Source organism: Amblyomma mixtum, chromosome 8 (genome assembly GCF_055824585.1).
Source record: "Amblyomma mixtum isolate Tamu chromosome 8, ASM5582458v1, whole genome shotgun sequence".
NCBI lineage: Eukaryota > Metazoa > Arthropoda > Arachnida > Ixodida > Ixodidae > Amblyomma > Amblyomma mixtum.
The window spans coordinates 67,133,710-67,155,837 of record NC_143019.1 but is presented as its reverse complement, the minus strand read 5'-3'; the positions used below and the strand labels follow the sequence as shown (position 1 = coordinate 67,155,837).

Below are 22,128 nucleotides of genomic sequence, written 5' to 3'. Positions count from 1 at the left end.
TGGCGAGCAGTCGAAACTTAAATCAGCAGAATATGACGCAACAATTGCGTGTACACGTGTGGCATCGCCACTTCCTTTTCGTTCATGGCATCAGACGTCGTTTGGATAAATGATAACTCAATCAAATCAAGTTCCGCTCTTCGGATATGATTGCAGCGTTGCCCCAGTCGATATCATTCGTTGTTCCGTGCGCGTGCTCGGCAGTCGCATTGGAAGTCACTTTGTGGTTCCTGACATCGCGCGGAGGCTCTTTCATTCTTCTGAGAAATTCTCCTGTTTCGCCTATGTAGACGCGGTTGCAATCACTGCAGGCAATTATATAGACAACAGCCAGAATCCGGATACCTGACAGGGGGTTCTTGAACTTCGCCAGCATATTTCGGAGTTTGCTCGATGGCACGAGTCCAGTGCGTACTTCGCGAAGATACGTGATAAAGCTTCGCTTGCACGACGTACTATATCACGACGGAAAGAAACAAAAAGAGCGCGGTGCCTACGTGCTCCACTGTTCGAATTTCTTTTGATGACAATTTTACCTGGGTGGTAAGAAAAAGACGTTAGAGTCCTCTTAAAATGCAACACGAACAACTCTGGCTTCTTTTTGCTACGACCGAAGTTAAAGCTTGTCGAAAAGAAACGCGAACAGCGGAGCGCCTAGGCACCGCTCTGTTCGCGTTTCCGTCCATCGCGATAGTACAGCCTTTGTCAAAAGTAACCACGCTGCACAATTTGCTTCTCAGTCGTATATTAAAGCTATTATGCCAGCCCTCAAGCTCTAAATCTCTGTATGGTAAGGAGAACCCCCTGTTCTCACCTTCAAAGAACTTTTTCATTTTTAGGGAAGCCGTGAGGGCTGTGTTATACGAACGAGAAGCAAACCATGGAGCCTGGTTACTTTTGACCAAGACTGTACATACGGAATGCCAGCAGTGACAGTGAAAACCTTACGTTTGGCAGAGATCGCGGTTGCAAGATGAGTTTTCGGATTCCTTCAACAAAGCAGTCGGGATAGCCGTTAGGAGCAAGCTTATTTATGGTTCACCAAAGGTCACCAGGGTCAAGCTAAGCACAAACCGTTGAGCCGTTCTGATTTCGTGAAGTATAGCGTTGTCGCACTAAAAGAATTGCAGCGTCGGTCCGTTCCATGAGCCAGCGTCTCACAAATTCTTCTCGAGTAATGTGCGAAAGCAAATTGGACAGATCCTGAAGGTGCGAACGCTTTTAAGTGTATATTCCCCGTCCGAGTGCATTTTGTAGTGTGTTTAAGAAAGCAACCTGAGGTTATTCGCAATAATTCAACATTCCCCCGTGATCGCGCCGCGTGAGAGTGCGGTGACATCTATCCCCACTGCGCATGCGCGGACTAGCGCGGCAGAGTGACTGTAGATCAACCTCCTTTCTATAGACGCCCGCGCCATGGGCCGCTCATACGCGCGCATTAAAACATACCAGCACCAAAACATTACGGACTGACTCGGCGAGCGAAAAACGGGGTGGAGCAAGCGCACTTGGCTTGCGAAGGCACTTGACGTCACGCTCCCCCGCGATTTCTTTTGTTTTTTCCCCACGGTTGCAAGTCTGGAAAGGCATACAATTGAAAGTGCTTATGTCGTCGGTTCGAATCTTTGCCGCAAGCTAGCCTCCAACTTTACTAGCACATGCAACCTACATGCGACGAGAAATCGTATGGCAACTCCACGAAAGGCTGTACGGCCAACGGTTTTTGTGCCGAAGTTGCGGTACGGATGTCGGAAAAAATTGCGCCACGTTGAGCTCAGCCAGTGGCGAGCGTATATAGACGAACGACATTTGACTGAAGCGGCGGTGCTCGGCTTCCTGTGGGCGTCATACGGCTGCTTGATGACGTCACACTTTTTTCTTGCCTTCGCTGGGATTTTCTGTAATATGTGTGAGTACACACACACAAACACATGCCGCCGGCTTTTCTCGTAATGAGACTAGTAATGTTTTCGCAGTAAAAAAGAGACTGTCCTTCACTGGGGTGGAGTGCTGCTACTATGGGAATCAAAACGGGCATCTTATTTCTCGGAAGTGGATGAAATCGGTTTGGGCGGGGCATGTAATACGAAGGCAAAATAACAGCTGGTCCTTAAGGGTAACGGAGTGCATTCCAAGAGAAGGCAAGCGAAGCCGGGTGCGGCAGAAAGTTAGGTGGGCGGATGAGATTAAGAAGTTTGCGGGGATACGGTCGCCGCAACTGGCAAAGTACAGGGTTAATTGGAGAGACATGGGGGAGGCTTTTGCCTTGCAGTGGGTGTAGTCGGGCTGATGATGATGAATTGCGGGAGAGGCAGCATATTGGGACGTGTTTGCTCATCTGCATACCAGTCTCTCGCACATCACGCTTCAAAGAAAAAAAAAAGATTCAACAAGCGCGCTGCCAATAAGACCTGGTCGGTTCTCTGGTGGTACTTGCCCACTGCCGTCGAAATAGCGCTGGACGGGAAAGCGATGGACCAATCGTGGCCAGGCACAGCTGCAGGAATCCGCAAGTGGTGACGCCACGTGGTCTTTGCGCGTGCTTTTAAGCAATTTTCTGGCGGCTGATTGGAGCCCCGTTTTCTGTAACACGCGGCGCTAGCCTACCAATGCTGCTTGACTTAGTACAGTATTCCACTTTAGAGTTCATTTAAGACTTGTGCTTCCTTTTCGTAAGACTATACAGAAGCCCCGAGGCTTTTTCAACAGGTACAGTCTTTGTCAAAAGTTTAGAGCCCAGGGGGTCTGCTTCTAAGCCTTGTAGTGGGACTCCTGAAGCATTCGTGGCAGCCCTATACCCATTGGAGGAGGCAGGACCAGAAATCTTACCTTCAGCAAATTTGGAGCACTGTAGTTGCATTACGAACCACACAGTGTGGCTCAGAAGCAAACACCCTGGGCTCCAAACTTTTGACAAAGGCTGTACCCTTCGTTTACGAACCCCCACTGACGATAGCGCCCCTGTTAATTCCCTCTGGGCCATTTCGAGAATTTTTCTTTATTTGTTCCTCAGACAGTGTCTAAGAGGAGGCCAAGGCTAAAGGCTAAGAACCTGACGAGGCCTTGGCCCATTGTACAAATTTTTGCAGCAACGAACAAAACTCAGGCATAATACTTCGGCCAGTAGCAGGGAAACAATGTAAACAATTCTTTAAAAGGCAAAATTTTACCGTCCTGTACATCAGTCTCAAATGATCCAAAGTTGTAAGAAAACGCGGATTCTGTAAACATATCCAGGTTTGCATACAAAGGGCACAGGCAATAATAAACAAGTGCGAAACCGGCACTACAAACATCAAAACCAATACACAAGAAAAGCAAAGCCGAAAGTTGGGCGAGCTAGATAACGTTCATGATGAAAAGATAGCACAGAAGGAACACGTGCCGTTCCCTTTCCGTTCCTCATGCTCCCCACCGCGCCATCTCCCCATCATGAACAAAAGAAAAGAAAAATAGGTTTGGTTTGGTTGATGATGTTTAACGTCCCAAAGCGACTCGGGCTATGAGAGACGCCGTAGTGAAGGGCTGCGGAAATTTCGACCACCTGGGGTTCTTTAACGTGCACTGACATCGCACAGTACACGGGCCTCTAGAAAAATAGAACACCAAACTAATTTTGTATACAATGGCAAGCGTTAATCTGTGACCCAGATGATCCAGAGGCAAAAAGTACAAATCGGGGATTTATGCGAGAAAGACATATGTGCGGTAAGTGCCCGCATGGAAACGTATACACGTCTGGAAGACGTCAGTGACGCCGGCCTTCTTGGTGGCGCGGCGGGGCGTCGGCCGGCCGCTGTTGCAGGCATGCCCGCTCGCAGTCGTGCACGGTGCGGAAGGCGCTGCGGGCGCAGAAGTTGTACATCTCGCAGACGCGCGACTCCGGGTTGTAGTAGTACAGGTAGCGCAGGTGGTCGAACGCGCACGTGGCCACCTCCCACTCGTCGCGGCAGCGGCTGTCCAGAGTGTCCTGGTCTGCGGCAGAGATCAGAGTGTGGCCTCACGCACTGAGCACGCGGCGGATGCAAATCGCGGGTGTACAGGCGGCCATTACCATATTAAGGCGACAGCCTTTAATGCCTCATACTGTCGTTAGCAGACGCGTCGGCAGCCATGTCGACAGACGCGTCGGCAACCGTGTCGACAGATTTGTAAGCCTTCAGGCGTCACTGCTTAAAAAGAAACTGCGCCGAGGGTGGGAATCGAACCAGGGCCTTTGGCATTTAAAGCGGAGACGCTACCACTCCGCCACGAAGGCTCAAGGTTGGAGCATGAATAAAGGCGCATCTAGTGAATGCATGGGTTTCATAAATAAAATAAAAGGAATAAAGTCAGGGAAAAGAAAAATAAAAATAAGAAAATAAGCAAAAATAAACAAAATAAGAATAAGATATCAAAATAAAAATAAAAAAACAATAAAATAAGGAAAGGAGCACAAATAAAAAAAAACACAATATGAAAAATAAAAAAGAACAGTGCACCAGGAAACGCTTTCGCCTTGCAGCACTTTTAGAGAGTCAAAGTGCCCCCTGAATTTTTTACTCGCATATAGGTCGACCACGAATATAGGTCGACCCCAAAAAATTGGGCTCGCCGAGAAATAAAAAAAACTATTTGAGCATAAGTCCACTCATATCTTTTGAAAAACATGCACATACGACGTAGGACAAGCATGCACTTCATCTCACATTAATCTCTGAAAAGCGAGCAAATATACAGAAACCTAGGCACGCGCAGAAAAACACCTGATGTGCAATCAACAGAACCGTTCAAGATATTAAATCTCAGCTTTAAAAAGGTTCACAGATGTATCGCTGACACAACTTTTTCCTCTTTTTCTTATGTGGTACGCCTCCAAAACCTCCCGTGTTTTACTATCACCGCTCCTGCCCAGAACGCCAAAATATACTGTTTCTTAAGCTGTCTACCACGATAAGACCACAGAAATGAGCGAAAGCATGCGGGTACACACAGCAATTCACTGTGTGCACCCGCATGATGATGATGAAGACCTGCGTCACGAATATAGGTCGAGCTAATTATGGGCAACATTTCTGAAAAAAAAAGATCGGCCTATATGAGAGTAAATACGGTAATGCGACGGGCGTTGTGAGAGTGTTCACTGCCCATGTGGACGGTGGTTCAAGGTCCTCACCGCACACAGGGTCCACACGAACCCAACGGGCTAATAGAGATGGACAAAACGGGGCCATCGAAGGAGAGGAATGAGCAACCCTTATAAAAATGGTCTATAGAGAGTCTATAGACTTCTTATTGACTCTATTGACTTCCTATAGATATTCCTTTTTGTCTATTCATAGCCTATAGACTGTCTATAGACAAAAGCCTACTAGAAGTGTATGGCCATAAATCTATAGATTGTCTATACACTGTCTATGGCATTTGTATTGCTTATAGACTTTTGTCTCTAGACAGTCCATAGACTTTATAGACAGAAGTCTATAGACACTCTATAGACTGTCTAAAACATTTTTGTAGGGGAAGCTTTCGGTTAATACAAACTAATCCGACGCCGGCCGCACCAGACGGTGTCCCGTATTCGGTTATCGCTCTTGAAGGCGTTACCCTGTGCATAGAATCATGCTTTTACAACGATATCCCCACCTGGAAGTGTGTAGAGGTTATACACTATTAAACTAATCTTCCTTCTCCTCCCACTACCATTTATCACAGGGAATGCTGTGCAGGCGCAATGACGTTTCATGCGGTAATCGTAAATTCCCAAAAATAGACCAGAAAATCCCTGTTCCAGCTCCTTTTTCTCTATAGCGGTTTGAAACAGCCATCCATTACACAGCAAAAAGAAGTGGAAAAAGTTTGATTCTTAAGTTTTCCCGAAAACCAACGAAGGTCCCCCTGTCGCCAAATTCTGCCCCCAAATTTCTCGAAAAAGGGGAAATTCCCCGAATGGAACATTACTGTCAAGCAAGGCTACAAAATTATGAAGGGCCATGAATTAGCTCGAGGCAATTAGAAAGGCGAACGCAAAATGCGAACGCAAGATAACCGATTGTCGTTAACGGACTGGATACCAAGAGAAGGCAAGCGTAGCAGGGGGCGGCATAAAGTTATGTAGGCGGACGAGATTAGGAAGTTTGTGAAGATTAGGTGGCCGCAGCTGGCACAGGATAGGGTTAGTTGGAATGAGGGATGAGTGAAAAACCGTCGGGGGATACGGCATAGTCCGTCGTTCAGTGGCCGTAGGCTAATGACGATGATGACCCAAAGCTCCTTTAGAGAGCAGAAGGTGCCAAACAAAGATCTTGCTCTAAAACTAAGCAGGCTCAGAACTGAAGGTTGAGAGTGCTTAAGGTGTAAGCAGAGCCTTCTGCCGGGAAAGTTTGCATTCAAGGGGGCAGAACATTAACAGCTCACTGTTTTAAGCAAACTTGGAAAAGTGTTTAGACATGACAGTTTTGCACTTTGCAACGCCCTGATCTTAAAAACACGGCAGGAATGCCTCCAAGAAGAGTTCATCAGCAGCAACAGCAGGCTGACTACGCCCACTGCAGGGCAAGGGCTTCTCTCATGTTTCTCTAATGAACCCTCTCATTTGCCACGAGCGGCTACTGTACCCCCCCCCCCCCCCCCCCAAACTTCTTTATCTCATCCGCCCATGCCACCCCCTGCCACGCTTTCCTTCTCTTGGAATCCACTCCGTTACCCTTAAGACCAGCGGTTATCGTGCCTTCGCATTACATGCCCTACCAAAGCCCATTTCTTCGTCTTGATTTTGACTACGATATCATTAACCCTCGTTTGTTTCCTCACCAACTCCGGCCTCTTTCGGACTCATAACGTTACACCGATCATTTTTTTCGTAGCTCGCTGCGCTGTCCTTAACTTAAGCTGGACCCTTATTTTCCACGTTTCTGCCCCACAGGTGAGTACCGGTAAGATAGAAAGCTGTTGTATAGTTTTCTCTTTAGGGATATTGCTAAAATGCCATTCCTGGTCTAGAGAGCCTGCCATATGCGCTCCAGCGCATTCTTATTCTTATTCTTAGTTATTTCCCTCTCGTTATCCGGATCACCGGACACCCTAAGTAGAGGTATTCCCTCACCACTCCCAGCACCTCGCTACCAATTGCGAACTGCTGTTCCCTTGCTAGACTGTCGACCATTACTTTGGTTTTCTGCATGTTAATTTTTGCACCCACCATTCCGCTCTGCTTGTCTAACTCATTTATTGTGCTCTACAGTTCATCTCCTGACTGACTTAGCAAGGCAATGCATAACCGAATCGCAGATTACTTAACGCTTATCTCTTACCCCAACTGTTCACAATTCAGGCCTCGGAGTACCTCCTGTGAACAGGCGGTGAAGAGCATTGGCGAGATCGTGTCTCCTTGCCTGACACCCTTCCTTGTTGGAATTTTATTGCTGACTTTATGCAGGCCTATGGACTTTATGGAAGGAGGGCTAGTTTAACGATAAAAGCCGAAATCATACTATTGATTGCAATCACGTTACCTCAAGCTATCGACGTTGCCAGTCTAGTACACTCTGATTAGGTCCACATAACAGCGCAGGGCTCTAAATCACCACCTTTGGCACGTGTGGAGAGTGTGTGAAAGGTTTGTTTGTTTGTTTGTTTGTTTGTTTGTTTGTTTGTTTGTTTGTTTTTTGTTTGTTTGTTTGTTTGTTTGTTTGTTTGTTTGTTTGTTTGTTTGTTTGTTTTGGGAGGTTTAACGTCCCAAAGCGCATCAGGCTATGAGGGACACCGTAGTGGAGGGCTCCGGAAATTTCGACCACCTGGGGTTCTTTAACGTGCACTGACATCGCACAGTACACGGACCTCTAGAAAGGAAGTGTATCACTAATTCAATTGGAAGGCCAGCAGACCAGTACGCTCTGTTGCGGCATTACACGCTGAGAAAGCCAACATCATTTCATTGGCGGTTGCGTGACTCACCGCCGCAGGCCTGATTGCAGGAGTCCCTGTCCTCGAAACGGTTGCTGCCAACCAGGCAGCCCGGCTCATCGACGTCCAGCGATTGGCATTGGCCCTCGCTGTAGTAGAACTGATACACCTTGTCCTCCGTAGTGCACAGCCGGAACGTGGGCGAGTCGCACTGGCGTCCCGAGGGACCTGCGCATCATGAACGCTGTTTCTGAAACACTTCCCCACATTTCTTCCTAGATGTACAGATCATCTTGGTACATCACGTCTTGCATCGTCTGATGGACGCTTTGAAGGTTGCCATGCAAATAAAGAGTGGGTTTCTCTCAGTGCCATTATGCCGTTCATAAATCTCTCAGCTCGCGAGAACAGAAACTCAAGTCCTCGCAGGCCCCCAACACCAAATAAATCCCTAAGTTAGAAGAGAACACCCTTAGGAGACTACAAACCTACACATACCCACCACCAGCTAAGTTACACCAGTGGTACCCTACACTATACTCTCCGTAGTGCCCACACTGTGGAGAGGTAGCTAACCTCTACCACATGTTGTGGGCATGCCAATTTAATCCCTTAGTTGACCCCGTTCCCAACCCCTCGGGGGAGCAGTGGGAGGCTATTCTGCTCAGCGAAGATCCTGACCGTCAGTACTGGCTGGTGGGGAGGGCCAGCGCAGCAGCAACAGCCAGTGGGCTACCGGACTAGGCGGCCCACACACATGTTCTGAGAATATTGAGCAAATAAAGATGTTTTGAATCAATCAATCAATCGCAGGCCAAGCAGCTGTTCAACGTAAGTCGTTGAGTGTTGAGAAGACGGCGCGCCTTGCAGAAAAAGATTCCTTGTGGCGACGTTGGTGCCCACGCCAGTTTTGAACAATGGAGTGGAATGATGCGCAGTGTCCATTAATTACCTTTGCACTGGGCGTCGCAGTGGCTGTAGACGCTAAAGCGGTCCCGGTTGACGGGGCAGTGCGTGTGCTGCACCCACTCGGCGCAGAAGAAGCCGCCGTACGAGGACTCGGTCACGTAGAAGGCCCGCTCCCGGAACGACTCGTAGTCGCACGGAGACACGCTCACCTTGAAGCACGATGCTGCAAGTACGGCGAGGCGCATTTGTGCTTTTATTGCGAAAGCAATACTACGCTCATGAACGGCCTTTCGCATAGCGGCAGCCAGTAGCCACGTTTCACATTTAGAATGATCTCTGACGTCATACCAGGGGAGAGATGGGCTACTAAGTTGAGTCGTCGCGCAGCGGCGGCCGGTAGCCACGCGTGACATTTAGAATGACCTTTGACGTCATGTCATGCCTAGTGACGTCATAGCGTGACGTCATACAGGGGTGTGGGATGGGCTACCAAGCCCATCGTCGCGCAGCGGCGGCCGGTAGCCACGCGTGACCTGTAGACACGGCGCACTGCGTTCTTTCTTTAGACGCGGCACGCCGCGTTCCTTCCGTTAGAGGCGCTGCGCTCGCTTTCGCAACCCACTAGGCTTAACCAAAGCTAAGCCCTCATCAATTTTTTTCGCGGCGGAAAACTCAGTTCTTGAAACAGCTTGTCCGATGTACAGTACGTCCGCGCAACAACAAATACGTATTACATGTCCAAAGTGGTGCTACAGCAGCTTTCACTATTCAGAGGTTTTCTACTCTCTGGACCAAAACAGCTCGCATAAGACGTGTCACACAAAAGCCTCGCATGTGGGTCTTGCGCTGCAGCCATAGCCATATCCCTCATCCCTCATCAAAAATCCCTGCAGAAGCAGCCTAGGTGGCCCATCTACGTCACGTGACCTTGTGGCGTAATCACAGCCTGCCCACCGGACCGTTCATGCGGCATTTAAATTAGGGATTGATCTCAAGACGTTGCTCGAAAAGAGCAGCCTGGGCCGCACAATTAAGTCCCACCGGTAGTAGCAACTGCCATCACAGGGCAGTGATGCATCCCTTAACCGCTGCACCACTGCGCCAGGAGGGGTATGAGGACTCCCAGGGATCTATGACTGTAAAGTGGATAATGACTAATTCCGCATTTATGGATATTATTAACCTATTAGCTCTATCACGTACGTCATACCCTTAAGGCGGAGCTTAAGTTTATTGTTGTGGTTGTTGTTTATTGTTTATGGGGTCTAACGTCCCAAAGCGACAAGGCTATGAGAGACGCCGTAGTGGAGGGCTCCGGAAATTTCGACCACCTGGGGTTCTTTAACGTGCACTGACATCGCACAGTACACGAGCCTCTAGAATTTCTCCTCCGAAGAAATTCAACCGCCGCGGCCGGGATAAAAATTACCGACGATTACGTTACTTCCTAATGCGAAATTTGAGCGCAGCAAATAAGCTGTTTCACCTTTTCGATAGATTGAGGCAAAGAAATCGAGCAACACATGTATGCGCTATCACAGAATTTTTTTTTATTTTTCGCAGGAAGAGGGGGGAGGGGGGCGGCGTGTACACCCAGCGGCAAACGATGGGGGCAGAAGCGCGCGCAGCAAGCGGACAACACGATAAAGGGAGGAGGGAAGAGATAGCAGCGACTGACTGATGCCGCTGACGCCGATAGTGAGTCAACCCCAGCTGCGGAGTTGGTTTCAGGGACAACGCCGCCGATGCCGACACAAACAATATGATACCCTCGCTTCCGCAGCGCTAAGAACCAGGTCTAGCCGTGGGAAGGTGGTCACGTATTCGTCGACGTGCCGGGGCCTACGTGAAATAACCGGCGCGTCGGCAACTGAAGAGCACCCTATCCGCCACACAAGAACGGGGGGGGGGGGGGGGACCCTTTCCTCCTCTTTCTGCATGGCGGCGACGGTGTTCTATGCAGTCACGTTATCTTGACTCTCTAGCGGCGTCAGCGGCATCCAGCGGTATCAGTCGGTCGCTGCTAGCGCTGGGGGGATGAAAGGGGGGCGGAGCTGGTTACGAGGCCGACGACAACGCCGACGACGACGCGAAACCCAGGAACGGACGCCAAAGAGCTGCGCTCTAAAAAAAAGGAAACTGCGTCGAGGCTGGGAATGGAACGAAGAACTTAGGCCTTTGAAGCGGAGACGCTACCACTCCGCCACCAAAGCTCAAGTGCCGCTTGTGTCAAGCGTGTCATCGCGACCTATACACAAAGCCCCCAATCAGCTCTGTGCACTTTCACACTGTCCACTGATAGCAAGTGAAGTTTCAGTATTAACGAGGGTACGGGGAAAATGTTTGGCCCCCGGAAAAAGTGCCCACATTAATTAACGAGGGACGCATCAACGGGGCACTACTTACCGGGTGGCCGCCACTTGGGCGTGGTGGTGGTCCCGAGGGTGGACGTTACGGCGTCGCCGAAGGGCCACAGGAAACGCCTCCTCAGGCTCTTGTTCGAGGCAGTACTGGCGTTGGCATCGGTGACGGCTTTGTGGTTACCGCGGGCGCGCGTCTTCCTCGCGCTGGGAACCGAATGGGTGCTTCCAGCCCTCGTCGCAGCCGACTCGACGCTGGGGCCGCCTGGTGAAGGGCCATTGCGTGTGTGTGGCAGAAATAGTTTCGGCAGCCTTCCTCAAATAACTAAAAAATTTTGAAACCTACTTTAAAAAATTGCAGAATATCTTAGGTGAACCACCCTAGTATAACTGCTGGATGAGTTTCTCTGGAGTCAGTGCACGAGTACAGAGATCATAACTTTTCTTTTGAGTAGTTCGTGATAGAATTTTGTGTTCATATCCAGGCATTTGTACACACCTCGTGAGTGTGTTACACCGCTACAAATCGTGTCCTGTGTATAAAGGCAACATAAAAACAACATGCAAGTAAAACAACATGCATTCTGAGCTGACATTAGGATGACCCGCGCCAGATGTGTTTCGCAGATACAACTTCTCATAATTTCCTTCCGGCCGATTCACTCGCACATAACGGCGGTGCAGCGATTCCTGTTGGATCAGTTGATAGAACAGTGGCTCAGCGAAAGTACAAGCAAATCCGCTGAAGAGTAGGCTGTAACAAGAACATACTGCAGGATAGTGAGCATTCTTCCACGACCAAAGCCAACTGCGAAGAAAAATATTAAAGGAAGAAACAAGGCAGGCGTACTACGCAGAACTGCAGGAGCTACCACTTCGGGCGTGATCTCTGCAGGCACGAAGATCACTTGGCGCACACCTGCAAAGAAATTAAAACGAACAGTTGGGGCACTTAAGCTCCGCCTTTAAGGGTATGAAGCGATAGTGTTAATGCGTCCTATCAGCGGATCCTTTTGCCCATGCTGACCCATACTGAGACCACACGACATCATATATATATATATATATATATATATATATATATATATATATATATATATATATATATATATATATATATATAAGGAATAAGAAAATCTTCAAGGCAACTGACTAAATATATAATAAGTTGGGGAAGTCACATTGAAAAACTTAACAGATTTATTCAACGTTTCGACCAGGGACTGGTCTTTTTCAAGAGTGATCATACAGTCCACGGATGCATCTTCTTATAGCAGTGAACATGGCACACAGAGGGCTTGAAAAGAAAAAATATCAGCAAATAAAGAAAGATAAAAAATTAAAGATGAGAAAAAAACACAGGGAAAAGAGGAAGGAAACCCAAACGCCAAGATGGTCCAGCAAAGGCGCCGCTTGAAACAGGTGAAAGAGGGAGGCGGCCTGGGCGGGCACGCGACTAGTTCGGAAGAGGGAAAAAACGTGGGGGTGGTTAACAAAAGAAGGTAAGTGCCTGCCAATTGTGTGCGTCAGTATGGCTTCTAGCCGCGTCTGTGTGGCCCCGCGCGACTTTAGGAGATAGCACGAGCACGCACAGGTTGCGGCTGCGCTTAAGTGTCTGCGCTTAAGTGTCCGTGTGGTTCGCATATGGTGACCACATGGAAAGGTTCCTCGCTTGCAGGAGTGGAAAAAAAACGAATAAAAGAATAAATAAATACAGAAAATGGCACTGCGATGGCCAAAAGAAACTAAAAAAAAAAAAAAAACACACACACACGCAGAGGTGACATGAATGCACAGAATACACAGAATACACACAAAATTGTGTCACTGTTGTAGCATTTTTCAGGAGGAGATATGTGGGGAAATGTATATAAGCCCAAAAATGAAGTTAAAGACAGCGGCAGAGTGTTAGAAAGTGTGCCAAAAAGACAAATTTCATCCCAGGGAACACTGCTTAGACTTAACACAACAATATTAGAATAAATACAAATACCAAGCGAAATAATAGAGGCGCACAAAAATACAGTTCAAGAGTAGAAAAATGTCCTAAGAAACAAAGTTTACCCAAACGCAGTGATCAGCAACAACCAAACGATAATAATGCGATGAATACACATGAGAGACGAGCGTCACAAAATTCGTGCTTAACCACAACAAGAATAATGTCAGTACCTCGACCAGAATGGAAAGTGTTCGATACAGAACAAATCGTTACGCAACTGTCATCGTAATGGATTTCACACACAATATTTTGGATGCAAAATAGTTCACAAGGAAAAGAAAAAAGAAACAAAACATTGCAGGAAGATTTAGCCGGAAAGGCAGGAAAGTTTGCCAGGGCTCTCATTAATACCAGCAGACAAGGTGTTAAATTTAAATATTAGATATGATTCACACGCTTCCCTGTCGTGATGTGTCTGGAAGCCAGATTGCAATATGGTGGCCTTGAACCTTCCAAATGGATGGCCTTTTGTCGTTACGTGTTTTGAAAGCGGCAGATCTGGCAGAGATCGTATATGTGCTCTGTGGTTATTTATTCTCAATCGGAAAGGAGTTTCAGTTTGCCCAATATACTGAGCACGGCACATACCGCACTCGAGAAGGTAGACCACGTTGCTGGTGTCACAGTTGAAATCTCCTCGAATTTTGAATGAGAAAGACGATGCTGTGCTGTGAGCTTCTGTGACCTTATTTATCATTGGACAGAGTTTGCAGCGCGGTTTATTGCAAGGTGTGCACCCTGAGACTACACCGTTGTCTAGTTTCGAGGAGGTTACGGCATCTTTGATATTTTTTGCCCTCCGATATACGACACGGGGGGCTTCGGGAAGCAAGCGCTTCATTTTGTCGCTCTGAAGGAGAATGTTGTGATGCTTTCTGAGAATAGGATTAACATTCGGTGCTGATGGAGAGTACGTTAATATCAGATTAGTTGGGTAGTTCGTCTGCGCAGTCTTGGTGCTATTTAGCATTGTACGGCGATCATGTGCTGCAGCTTTTTCCAAGGCATCGTCAATGATAGACCTCGGGTAGCGCTGTCGGACTAAATCCTTGCGGAGTATCTCACAGTTAGAAGCGAAGTCCTCTTCACGCGAGCAGATACGCTTAAATCTCAGAGCCTGGCTATATGGTATTCCTTTCTTGCAATGTTTAACGTGGCTACTTTCAAAGTGCAAGTACTGGTGCCTGTCCGTTGGCTTCCTGAACACGGAGGTGACAAGCTTGTTTTGCGAGATCTGAAGTTTGACGTCCAGAAAGCTGATCGTAGATGTCGAGTAGGTGTGGGAAAATGAGATGCTTCTGTGAGCATTATTAAAGTTAGCAATGAATTTCAGTAGCTCTTCTTCACCATGGCACCATATAAGAAATATGTCATCTATAAACCTCCTATAAAAAAGGGGTCTGAAGAGACAGCTCTCCAGGTATTCAGTTTCCAGAATGCCCATAAATATATTGGCATAATTAGGACCTACTCTTGTGCCCATTGATGTGCCACTTATTTGCACATAGTGGTCGCCATCAAATTCAAAGTTATTCATTTCCAGCACCAGATGCAGAAGTGTTTCAAGGGTCGTGCCATCCACTGGTCTTTCCACTTTGGAACCTCTGTAAGCATTAGCGACTGCCCTGATCCCATCCGAATGGGGTATGTTGGTGTATAGGGACACGACATCGAGGGTAACGAGTATGCTGTTTTCTGGAATGAACATATCAATTATGTCAGAAAGAAAATGAGTTGTGTCTTTCACAAACGAAGGAAAAGTTGGTGGTATGTCTCTGATTAAGCTGTCGACAAAACTGGAAATAAGTGGCACATCAATGGGCACAAGAGTAGGTCCTAATTATGCCAATATATTTATGGGCATTCTGGAAACTGAATACCTGGAGAGCTGTCTCTTCAGACCCCTTTTTTATAGGAGGTTTATAGATGACATATTTCTTATATGGTGCCATGGTGAAGAAGAGCTACTGAAATTCATTGCTAACTTTAATAATGCTCACAGAAGCATCTCATTTTCCCACACCTACTCGACATCTACGATCAGCTTTCTGGACGTCAAACTTCAGATCTCGCAAAACAAGCTTGTCACCTCCGTGTTCAGGAAGCCAACGGACAGGCACCAGTACTTGCACTTTGAAAGTAGCCACGTTAAACATTGCAAGAAAGGAATACCATATAGCCAGGCTCTGAGATTTAAGCGTATCTGCTCGCGTGAAGAGGACTTCGCTTCTAACTGTGAGATACTCCGCAAGGATTTAGTCCGACAGCGCTACCCGAGGTCTATCATTGACGATGCCTTGGAAAAAGCTGCAGCACATGATCGCCGTACAATGCTAAATAGCACCAAGACTGCGCAGACGAACTACCCAACTAATCTGATATTAACGTACTCTCCATCAGCACCGAATGTTAATCCTATTCTCAGAAAGCATCACAACATTCTCCTTCAGAGCGACAAAATGAAGCGCTTGCTTCCCGAAGCCCCCCGTGTCGTATATCGGAGGGCAAAAAATATCAAAGATGCCGTAACCTCCTCGAAACTAGACAACGGTGTAGTCTCAGGGTGCACACCTTGCAATAAACCGCGCTGCAAACTCTGTCCAATGATAAATAAGGTCACAGAAGCTCACAGCACAGCATCGTCTTTCTCATTCAAAATTCGAGGAGATTTCAACTGTGACACCAGCAACGTGGTCTACCTTCTCGAGTGCGGTATGTGCCGTGCTCAGTATATTGGGCAAACTGAAACTCCTTTCCGATTGAGAATAAATAACCACAGAGCACATATACGATCTCTGCCAGATCTGCCGCTTTCAAAACACGTAACGACAAAAGGCCATCCATTTGGAAGGTTCAAGGCCACCATATTGCAATCTGGCTTCCAGACACATCACGACAGGGAAGCGTGTGAATCATATCTAATATTTAAATTTAACACCTTGTCTGCTGGTATTAATGAGAGCCCTGGCAAACTTTCCTGCCTTTCCGGCTAAATCTTCCTGCAATGTTTTGTTTCTTTTTTCTTTTCCTTGTGAACTATTTTGCATCCAAAATATTGTGTGTGAAATCCATTACGATGACAGTTGCGTAACGATTTGTTCTGTATCGAACACTTTCCATTCTGGTCGAGGTACTGACATTATTCTTGTTGTGGTTAAGCACGAATTTTGTGACGCTCGTCTCTCATGTGTATTCATCGCATTATTATCGTTTGGTTGTTGCTGATCACTGCGTTTGGGTAAACTTTGTTTCTTAGGACATTTTTCTACTCTTGAACTGTATTTTTGTGCGCCTCTATTATTTCGCTTGGTATTTGTATTTATTCTAATATTGTTGTGTTAAGTCTAAGCAGTGTTCCCTGGGATGAAATTTGTCTTTTTGGCACACTTTCTAACACTCTGCCGCTGTCTTTAACTTCATTTTTGGGCTTATATACATTTCCCCACATATCTCCTCCTGAAAAATGCTACAACAGTGACACAATTTTGTGTGTATTCTGTGTATTCTGTGCATTCATGTCACCTCTGCGTGTGTGTGTGTTTTTTTTTTTTTTTTTTTTTTTTTTTAGTTTCTTTTGGCCATCGCAGTGCCATTTTCTGTATTTATTTATTCTTTTATTCGTTTTTTTTCCACTCCTGCAAGCGAGGAACCTTTCCATGTGGTCACCATATGCGAACCACACGGACACTTAAGCGCAGACACTTAAGCGCAGCCGCAACCTGTGCGTGCTCGTGCTATCTCCTAAAGTCGCGCGGGGCCACACAGACGCGGCTAGAAGCCATACTGACGCACACAATTGGCAGGCACTTACCTTCTTTTGTTAACCACCCCCACGTTTTTTCCCTCTTCCGAACTAGTCGCGTGCCCGCCCAGGCCGCCTCCCTCTTTCACCTGTTTCAAGCGGCGCCTTTGCTGGACCATCTTGGCGTTTGGGTTTCCTTCCTCTTTTCCCTGTGTTTTTTTCTCATCTTTAATTTTTTATCTTTCTTTATTTGCTGATATTTTTTCTTTTCAAGCCCTCTGTGTGCCATGTTCACTGCTATAAGAAGATGCATCCGTGGACTGTATGATCACTCTTGAAAAAGACCAGTCCCTGGTCGAAACGTTGAATAAATCTGTTAAGTTTTTCAATGTGACTTCCCCAACTTATTATATATATATATATATATATATATATATATATATATATATATACATATATATATATATATATATATTGGTTTGGTTTATTGGGGTTTGACGTCCCAAAGCGACTAAGGCTATGAGAGACGCCGTAGTGGAGGGCTCCGGAAATTTCGACCACCTGGGGTCGAAATTTCCAAGCAGTGAAGGCACGGTGCCGCTTGAGCCAATGACTGTATAAACTCGAACAACGGGCGTGACAGCGGCCTCATGCAACTCAGCAACATTTCGGCAAGAGGAATGGTCTGTAGTAGAAAAGTGCTCTAGTAGAAAAACGTTGTATCATATACTGAACCTTCCATCCCGCCTCTCTTGTCCGATAATGTGCTACTAAATATTCCATCTTCTAGGCTCTCCGAACGCAAAGGAAAAGCAGAAAGAATGAAATTACAAAGAAATCTTTGCAATATCCCAGTCTTAAACCAGTGCTCCATATCGCAGCGCACGTCGCCTCTTTAGCGTACCTATATATATATGTCTGGTAGGCTAGAGGATCGAAGGCGACTCCCTATGACAAACGAATGGTATTCAAGCGACGAGGGGGAAGCCACCAGATATAGGGTCGCTCACCGGCCGTCTTGTACTCGAAGATTACCAGGCCGACCACGAGCACGCCGAGGAACACGTAGAAGACGCCGGGGAACATACAGCCCAGGAACCGCGTGCCATCATCACCTGCGCAGTGGCGGCGCTTAAGTGAAGGTCACGGCGACCAAGCTACATGAACGAAGGAATAGGAACCAGCGCTGCTCATCCAGTCTCGAGCAAAGCTAATCGTGCCTGCTCACAGCTTCCTGTACTTTTTGATGTGTCATCAAGATATCTCTCGACCTTAATAAAGTGAACGGCGCCAAACTGGCGTTTCGTCAGATTTGAAGGAAGCTTCAAGGGCTAGGAAAAGACAATCCTCACAACGCATTTTTCCTCTTTGAAAACGCATCCATATTTACGCCGTCAGAAAATTTCCACGTGCTCGTAGAACGCCTTCAACCTATCAGTAATTGCTTCTAGAAGTCGTAACGATCGCTGGAAAGACAGTACTGCTCCAGAATAGTTAGGCCTAGCCCCGTCCTGCCTACTCGCCAGCTCCTCTTGACCACCATGTACGCTCACCTTCGCTGACATCCACGACGGAGCTCTCCCGAGTGGAAAAGGTGGTGCTGGTGTGCCTCAGCGTCGTGGTGCTGTCGCTCACTTCGTCCGTCGTGTCGGTCGTCTCAGCCATGGCTGCACACCGACGTTCAAGCACCGCTCGTGAATCGCTTCTTCTTCCTCGGCTACGCTTAAAACTTCCCGTGTCCTTCTCGTGTCGTGGAAGACGTGCCGGTAAGGCTCTGATCTGGTCTTTCGTCCAGACCCTGGCCAATCCCCGAGTATGGCTACCTTCAACAAATCAAATCAAATCAAATCAAATCTTTATTTTGCATTTTTAGTACAAATAAAAATGCAGGGAGTGGGGACAAAAAGCTGCTCTGAGGCAAGCTTGACTGGGTCCCCACCCCCTTTACATGGCAGTTTGTGCAGCAGTTATGGATGAAATGTTGAGTGTTTAAAAGAGAACAATTTACAGCACATGCAATTTTCGCGCAGGAAATGAGTAATGTTACAAATGCAGTCTTTTACAATATAAAAAATACAACAAAATGCAACAAACACTCGCGTGATAGCAGACCTGAAAAATGACAATGTTAATAAACAAACTCGCCTGAATATAAGGGAAAAGAAATAGTAAAGACAAATGGACACAACTACAGTACTCTGGGATGAAATGACGTGTTACAAAAGCTCTGTTTTTGGTTATGAAGATGGTTGACACTGTTAAACGCCATGAAACTGGTTGATGAAATGAAGTTTTATATTACATTTAGTGGCTGTTTGCAGGTCGATTTCCATCATTAATAATTTGTTCAATAATCTCGGAAGGCGATTTTCAACGCTATCTAGCCCGTGTGTTAGCCTGGTGAATGGCACGTGCCATGTTCCTTTATTCCGAAATACATACCCCCTGTCAGGAAGGCTTTTTAAACTACATAAAGACAAAAATGCATTGTTATTAGTTTTTAAGCTATGTTTATATCTCATCGACAGGTTAAAGTCATATAATGTTGGAAAAGGTATAATTTTGTATTCATAATAGGTATTATGTAATGGGCTTTCACTTGGAATGTTGACTACGTGACGAAGGGCTTTCTTCTGCAGAGAAAAAATCTTATTTATGTTTTCTTTTGATGTTGTGCCCCATACAAGTCCGCAGTAATTTAGTTGAGCATAGAACAACGCGTTATATATTAATAGCTTAAATTTCAGTGGTAAAATATAACGAAGCCTCCAGAGTACTCCTGATATTTTGGCAAGATTGGTTAATATATGCTGCACGTGTGAGTTCCATGATAAGTGCTGATGAAATGTCACACCAAGTGTCTTTGCTTCTGAAACCACTTCAATAGGATTATTGCCGATATGAATGTTAAAGTTGTAGATAATTGGCTTTTGATAGGGTGTAAACAGGACAGCTTTGGTTTTTGCACTGTTGATCTGCAGGGAATTTCTATTGCTCCATTCGTATAGGTTTTGTAGTGTCAAATTTACGTTATTGCACAAATCACTGGGATTATCTGATTGAACAAAAATACTTGTGTCATCGGCATAAACAATAAGTTGTGATTCCTCGGCTATATTCCCTATATCATTTATATACAAGTTAAAAAGCTGTGGCCCCAATATGCTGCCCTGAGGAACGCCTGCATTCAAGTTCATAAGAGAAGAAAAATTGTTATTTATAGCAACGCACTGTTTTCGGTTTGAAAGATATGATTTGAGAAATTCCAAGGCAATGCCTCGAAACCCATAAAATTCTAATTTTGCTATCAGCGTTTGGTGATTTAAACTGTCGAATGCTTTTGTGAAATCTATGAAAATGCCCATTATTAATTTCTTATCCAAAAATGAATTAAGGATGATTTCTTTTTGTGTTAATAAGGCTAACTCTGTGGACATACCTTTTCGGAAGCCAAACTGGAAAGGGGAAATTAATGAATGCTTATTGCAGAATGAGTCCAGCCTCAGCAATACTAACTTCTCAAGCGGTTTTGAGAGAACGGGAAGGACAGATATGGGGCGATAGTTTGAAAATGCATTTTTATCGCCTGATTTATAAATAACAGTCACTTTAGCACGTTTCATGCTATCGGGAAATACACCTGATGACAAACATAAGTTGTATATGTGATTGAGCACAGGCAAAATGTAGTCTAAGACAAACTTGATGGGTGTAATTCTAAGACCATCAATATCTCTTGTGTTGCTATTGCTTAGTGATGTAAAGACCGAACGTATTTCATTCTCAGATGTTGGATAAAAAAAAGCGGTATGTTCGTTACGATTACGCAAGTAGCTCGTCACACGTTCATCATGACCACTTTTTACTAAGTTAACAAAATAGGAGTTAAATGCGTCTGCGAGTTGAAAGCCCTCGAGAGTTTTTCCGTTTTGTGTTACTTGAATATCGTCATTTCTCGGTTTATTGCGGTTCATGATGGTATTTAGAGCGCGCCATAGCTCATTGGTGCGATTATTTGCCCTGCCAAGTAAGCTGTTAAAATAAGCCTGTTTTGTATTTCGAAGAAAGCGTGTCACGAAATTTCTGTACTTTTTAAAATTAGCGAGGTCTGCTGGGTTCCTATTTTTTATGAATGGAGTACCCGCTCGTGAGCCACGTCTTCTTCCTCCGCTACGCTTAAAATTTCAATTTTTTTCTGTACTTTATAGGGAAAGGCAAGAACGAAGGATTAGGCGACGTGGATGGAACGAGAAAAATTAGCCGCCGATTCACTTCGGTAAACTAGATGCGATGTAGTTTCGCGAGCTCAGTATGCTAAACCCGTCGCGTTGGTTACTTACTGGCTGCTTTACAGACAATGTAGGCAGCAGCTGGCGTGACGCAATTTCTTCTCTTCCACTTGGCTGCAGCTGGCGTGCATGGATTTCATGCTATGTGGCTGCAGCTGCCGCGAAACCAGTTTTTCTTCTTCACCAGGGCACCTAACGGCTTTTTAACTGGTGAACTACCTAGTGCTAGCGCACTCTCCCTTTTGCTGCACGCAACCCGTTGCCTTCTTCTTCTTAGTCTTAAGACATGGCACCTACCTGTAGCGCTCTCTTCTTCTCTTTTACACTGGCATTTGTCTCTCCTCTCAAAAGTTGAGAGGCGGATTCCTTTCGGTCTCCACATCTGCCGACTGTGGCAAGTGGAGGCTTCACCATGACACAACGAGTTATTTGGGAGCGACCTATTTAGTCCTAGCGGGCTCCACCGGCGGCAACTTGCAGATGGGAACTCCAGTCACTAGAATAAAATTTTACACTGACTCTAGAAAGCTCACCTGCAGACAGGGCTATAAGTAAGATTTTAGCCAGACAGCACCTTCCATTCATCATGACAGTTCTGTCCAGAACAATTCAGCCATTTTTGCGGTTTTAAGGACGTCGTACGATCGTCTGTATTTTTGTGCTGATCCGCAAGCATGCGGACGCCCGAGCGCACTGGTACCGGCAACCGGGGGGGGGGGGGGGGGGGGGGGTTCGGCTTGCGACCGAATTGCAGCTATTGGCCGCTTTTTTGCGTGACGCCTCGCTTCTGCGCGGGCAAGATGGCCGTCCGTCGACTTAACCGGGGAGCGAGGCATAGGTGGTGGCAGCTGTGCCGTGAAGCATGTTACATTGGCCACATAAGTGTTCAGAGCGACTGCAAACTCGCCGCGTGCAGCACCTACGAGGTACAGTTCCTCTACT

The 22,128-nt window shown here is 46.4% G+C and overlaps 1 protein-coding gene across 1 annotated transcript; it reads right to left on the bottom strand.

Annotated features, from left to right (window-relative positions):
- Window positions 1–3,748: 3,748 nt before the first annotated feature.
- On the bottom strand, window positions 3,749–18,601 carry LOC149332828 (uncharacterized). The gene is made up of 7 exons (XM_089557564.1): window positions 18,451–18,601; window positions 17,908–18,012; window positions 12,004–12,072; window positions 11,200–11,418; window positions 8,837–9,016; window positions 7,936–8,112; window positions 3,749–3,975 (listed from the first exon to the last, which is right to left on the bottom strand). The coding sequence occupies exons 1-7, from the start codon at window positions 18,560–18,562 to the stop codon at window positions 3,749–3,751; spliced, it is 1,089 nt and encodes a 362-aa protein (XP_089413690.1). The 5' UTR covers window positions 18,563–18,601.
- Window positions 18,602–22,128: the final 3,527 nt, after the last annotated feature.

Excerpts from the sequence above, each read along its gene's own strand:
- LOC149332828 (XM_089557564.1), bottom strand. The coding sequence starts at position 18,562 with ATGGCTGAGACGACCGACACGACGGACGAAGTGAGCGACAGCACCACG. Across the intron at positions 12,073-17,907 it reads CTTCGAGTACAAGACGGCCG|GTGTGCGCCAAGTGATCTTC; the intron begins GTGAGCGACCCT and ends ATTTCTTTGCAG. Across the intron at positions 3,976-7,935 it reads CTGCAATCAGGCCTGCGGCG|ACCAGGACACTCTGGACAGC; the intron begins GTGAGTCACGCA and ends TCTCTGCCGCAG.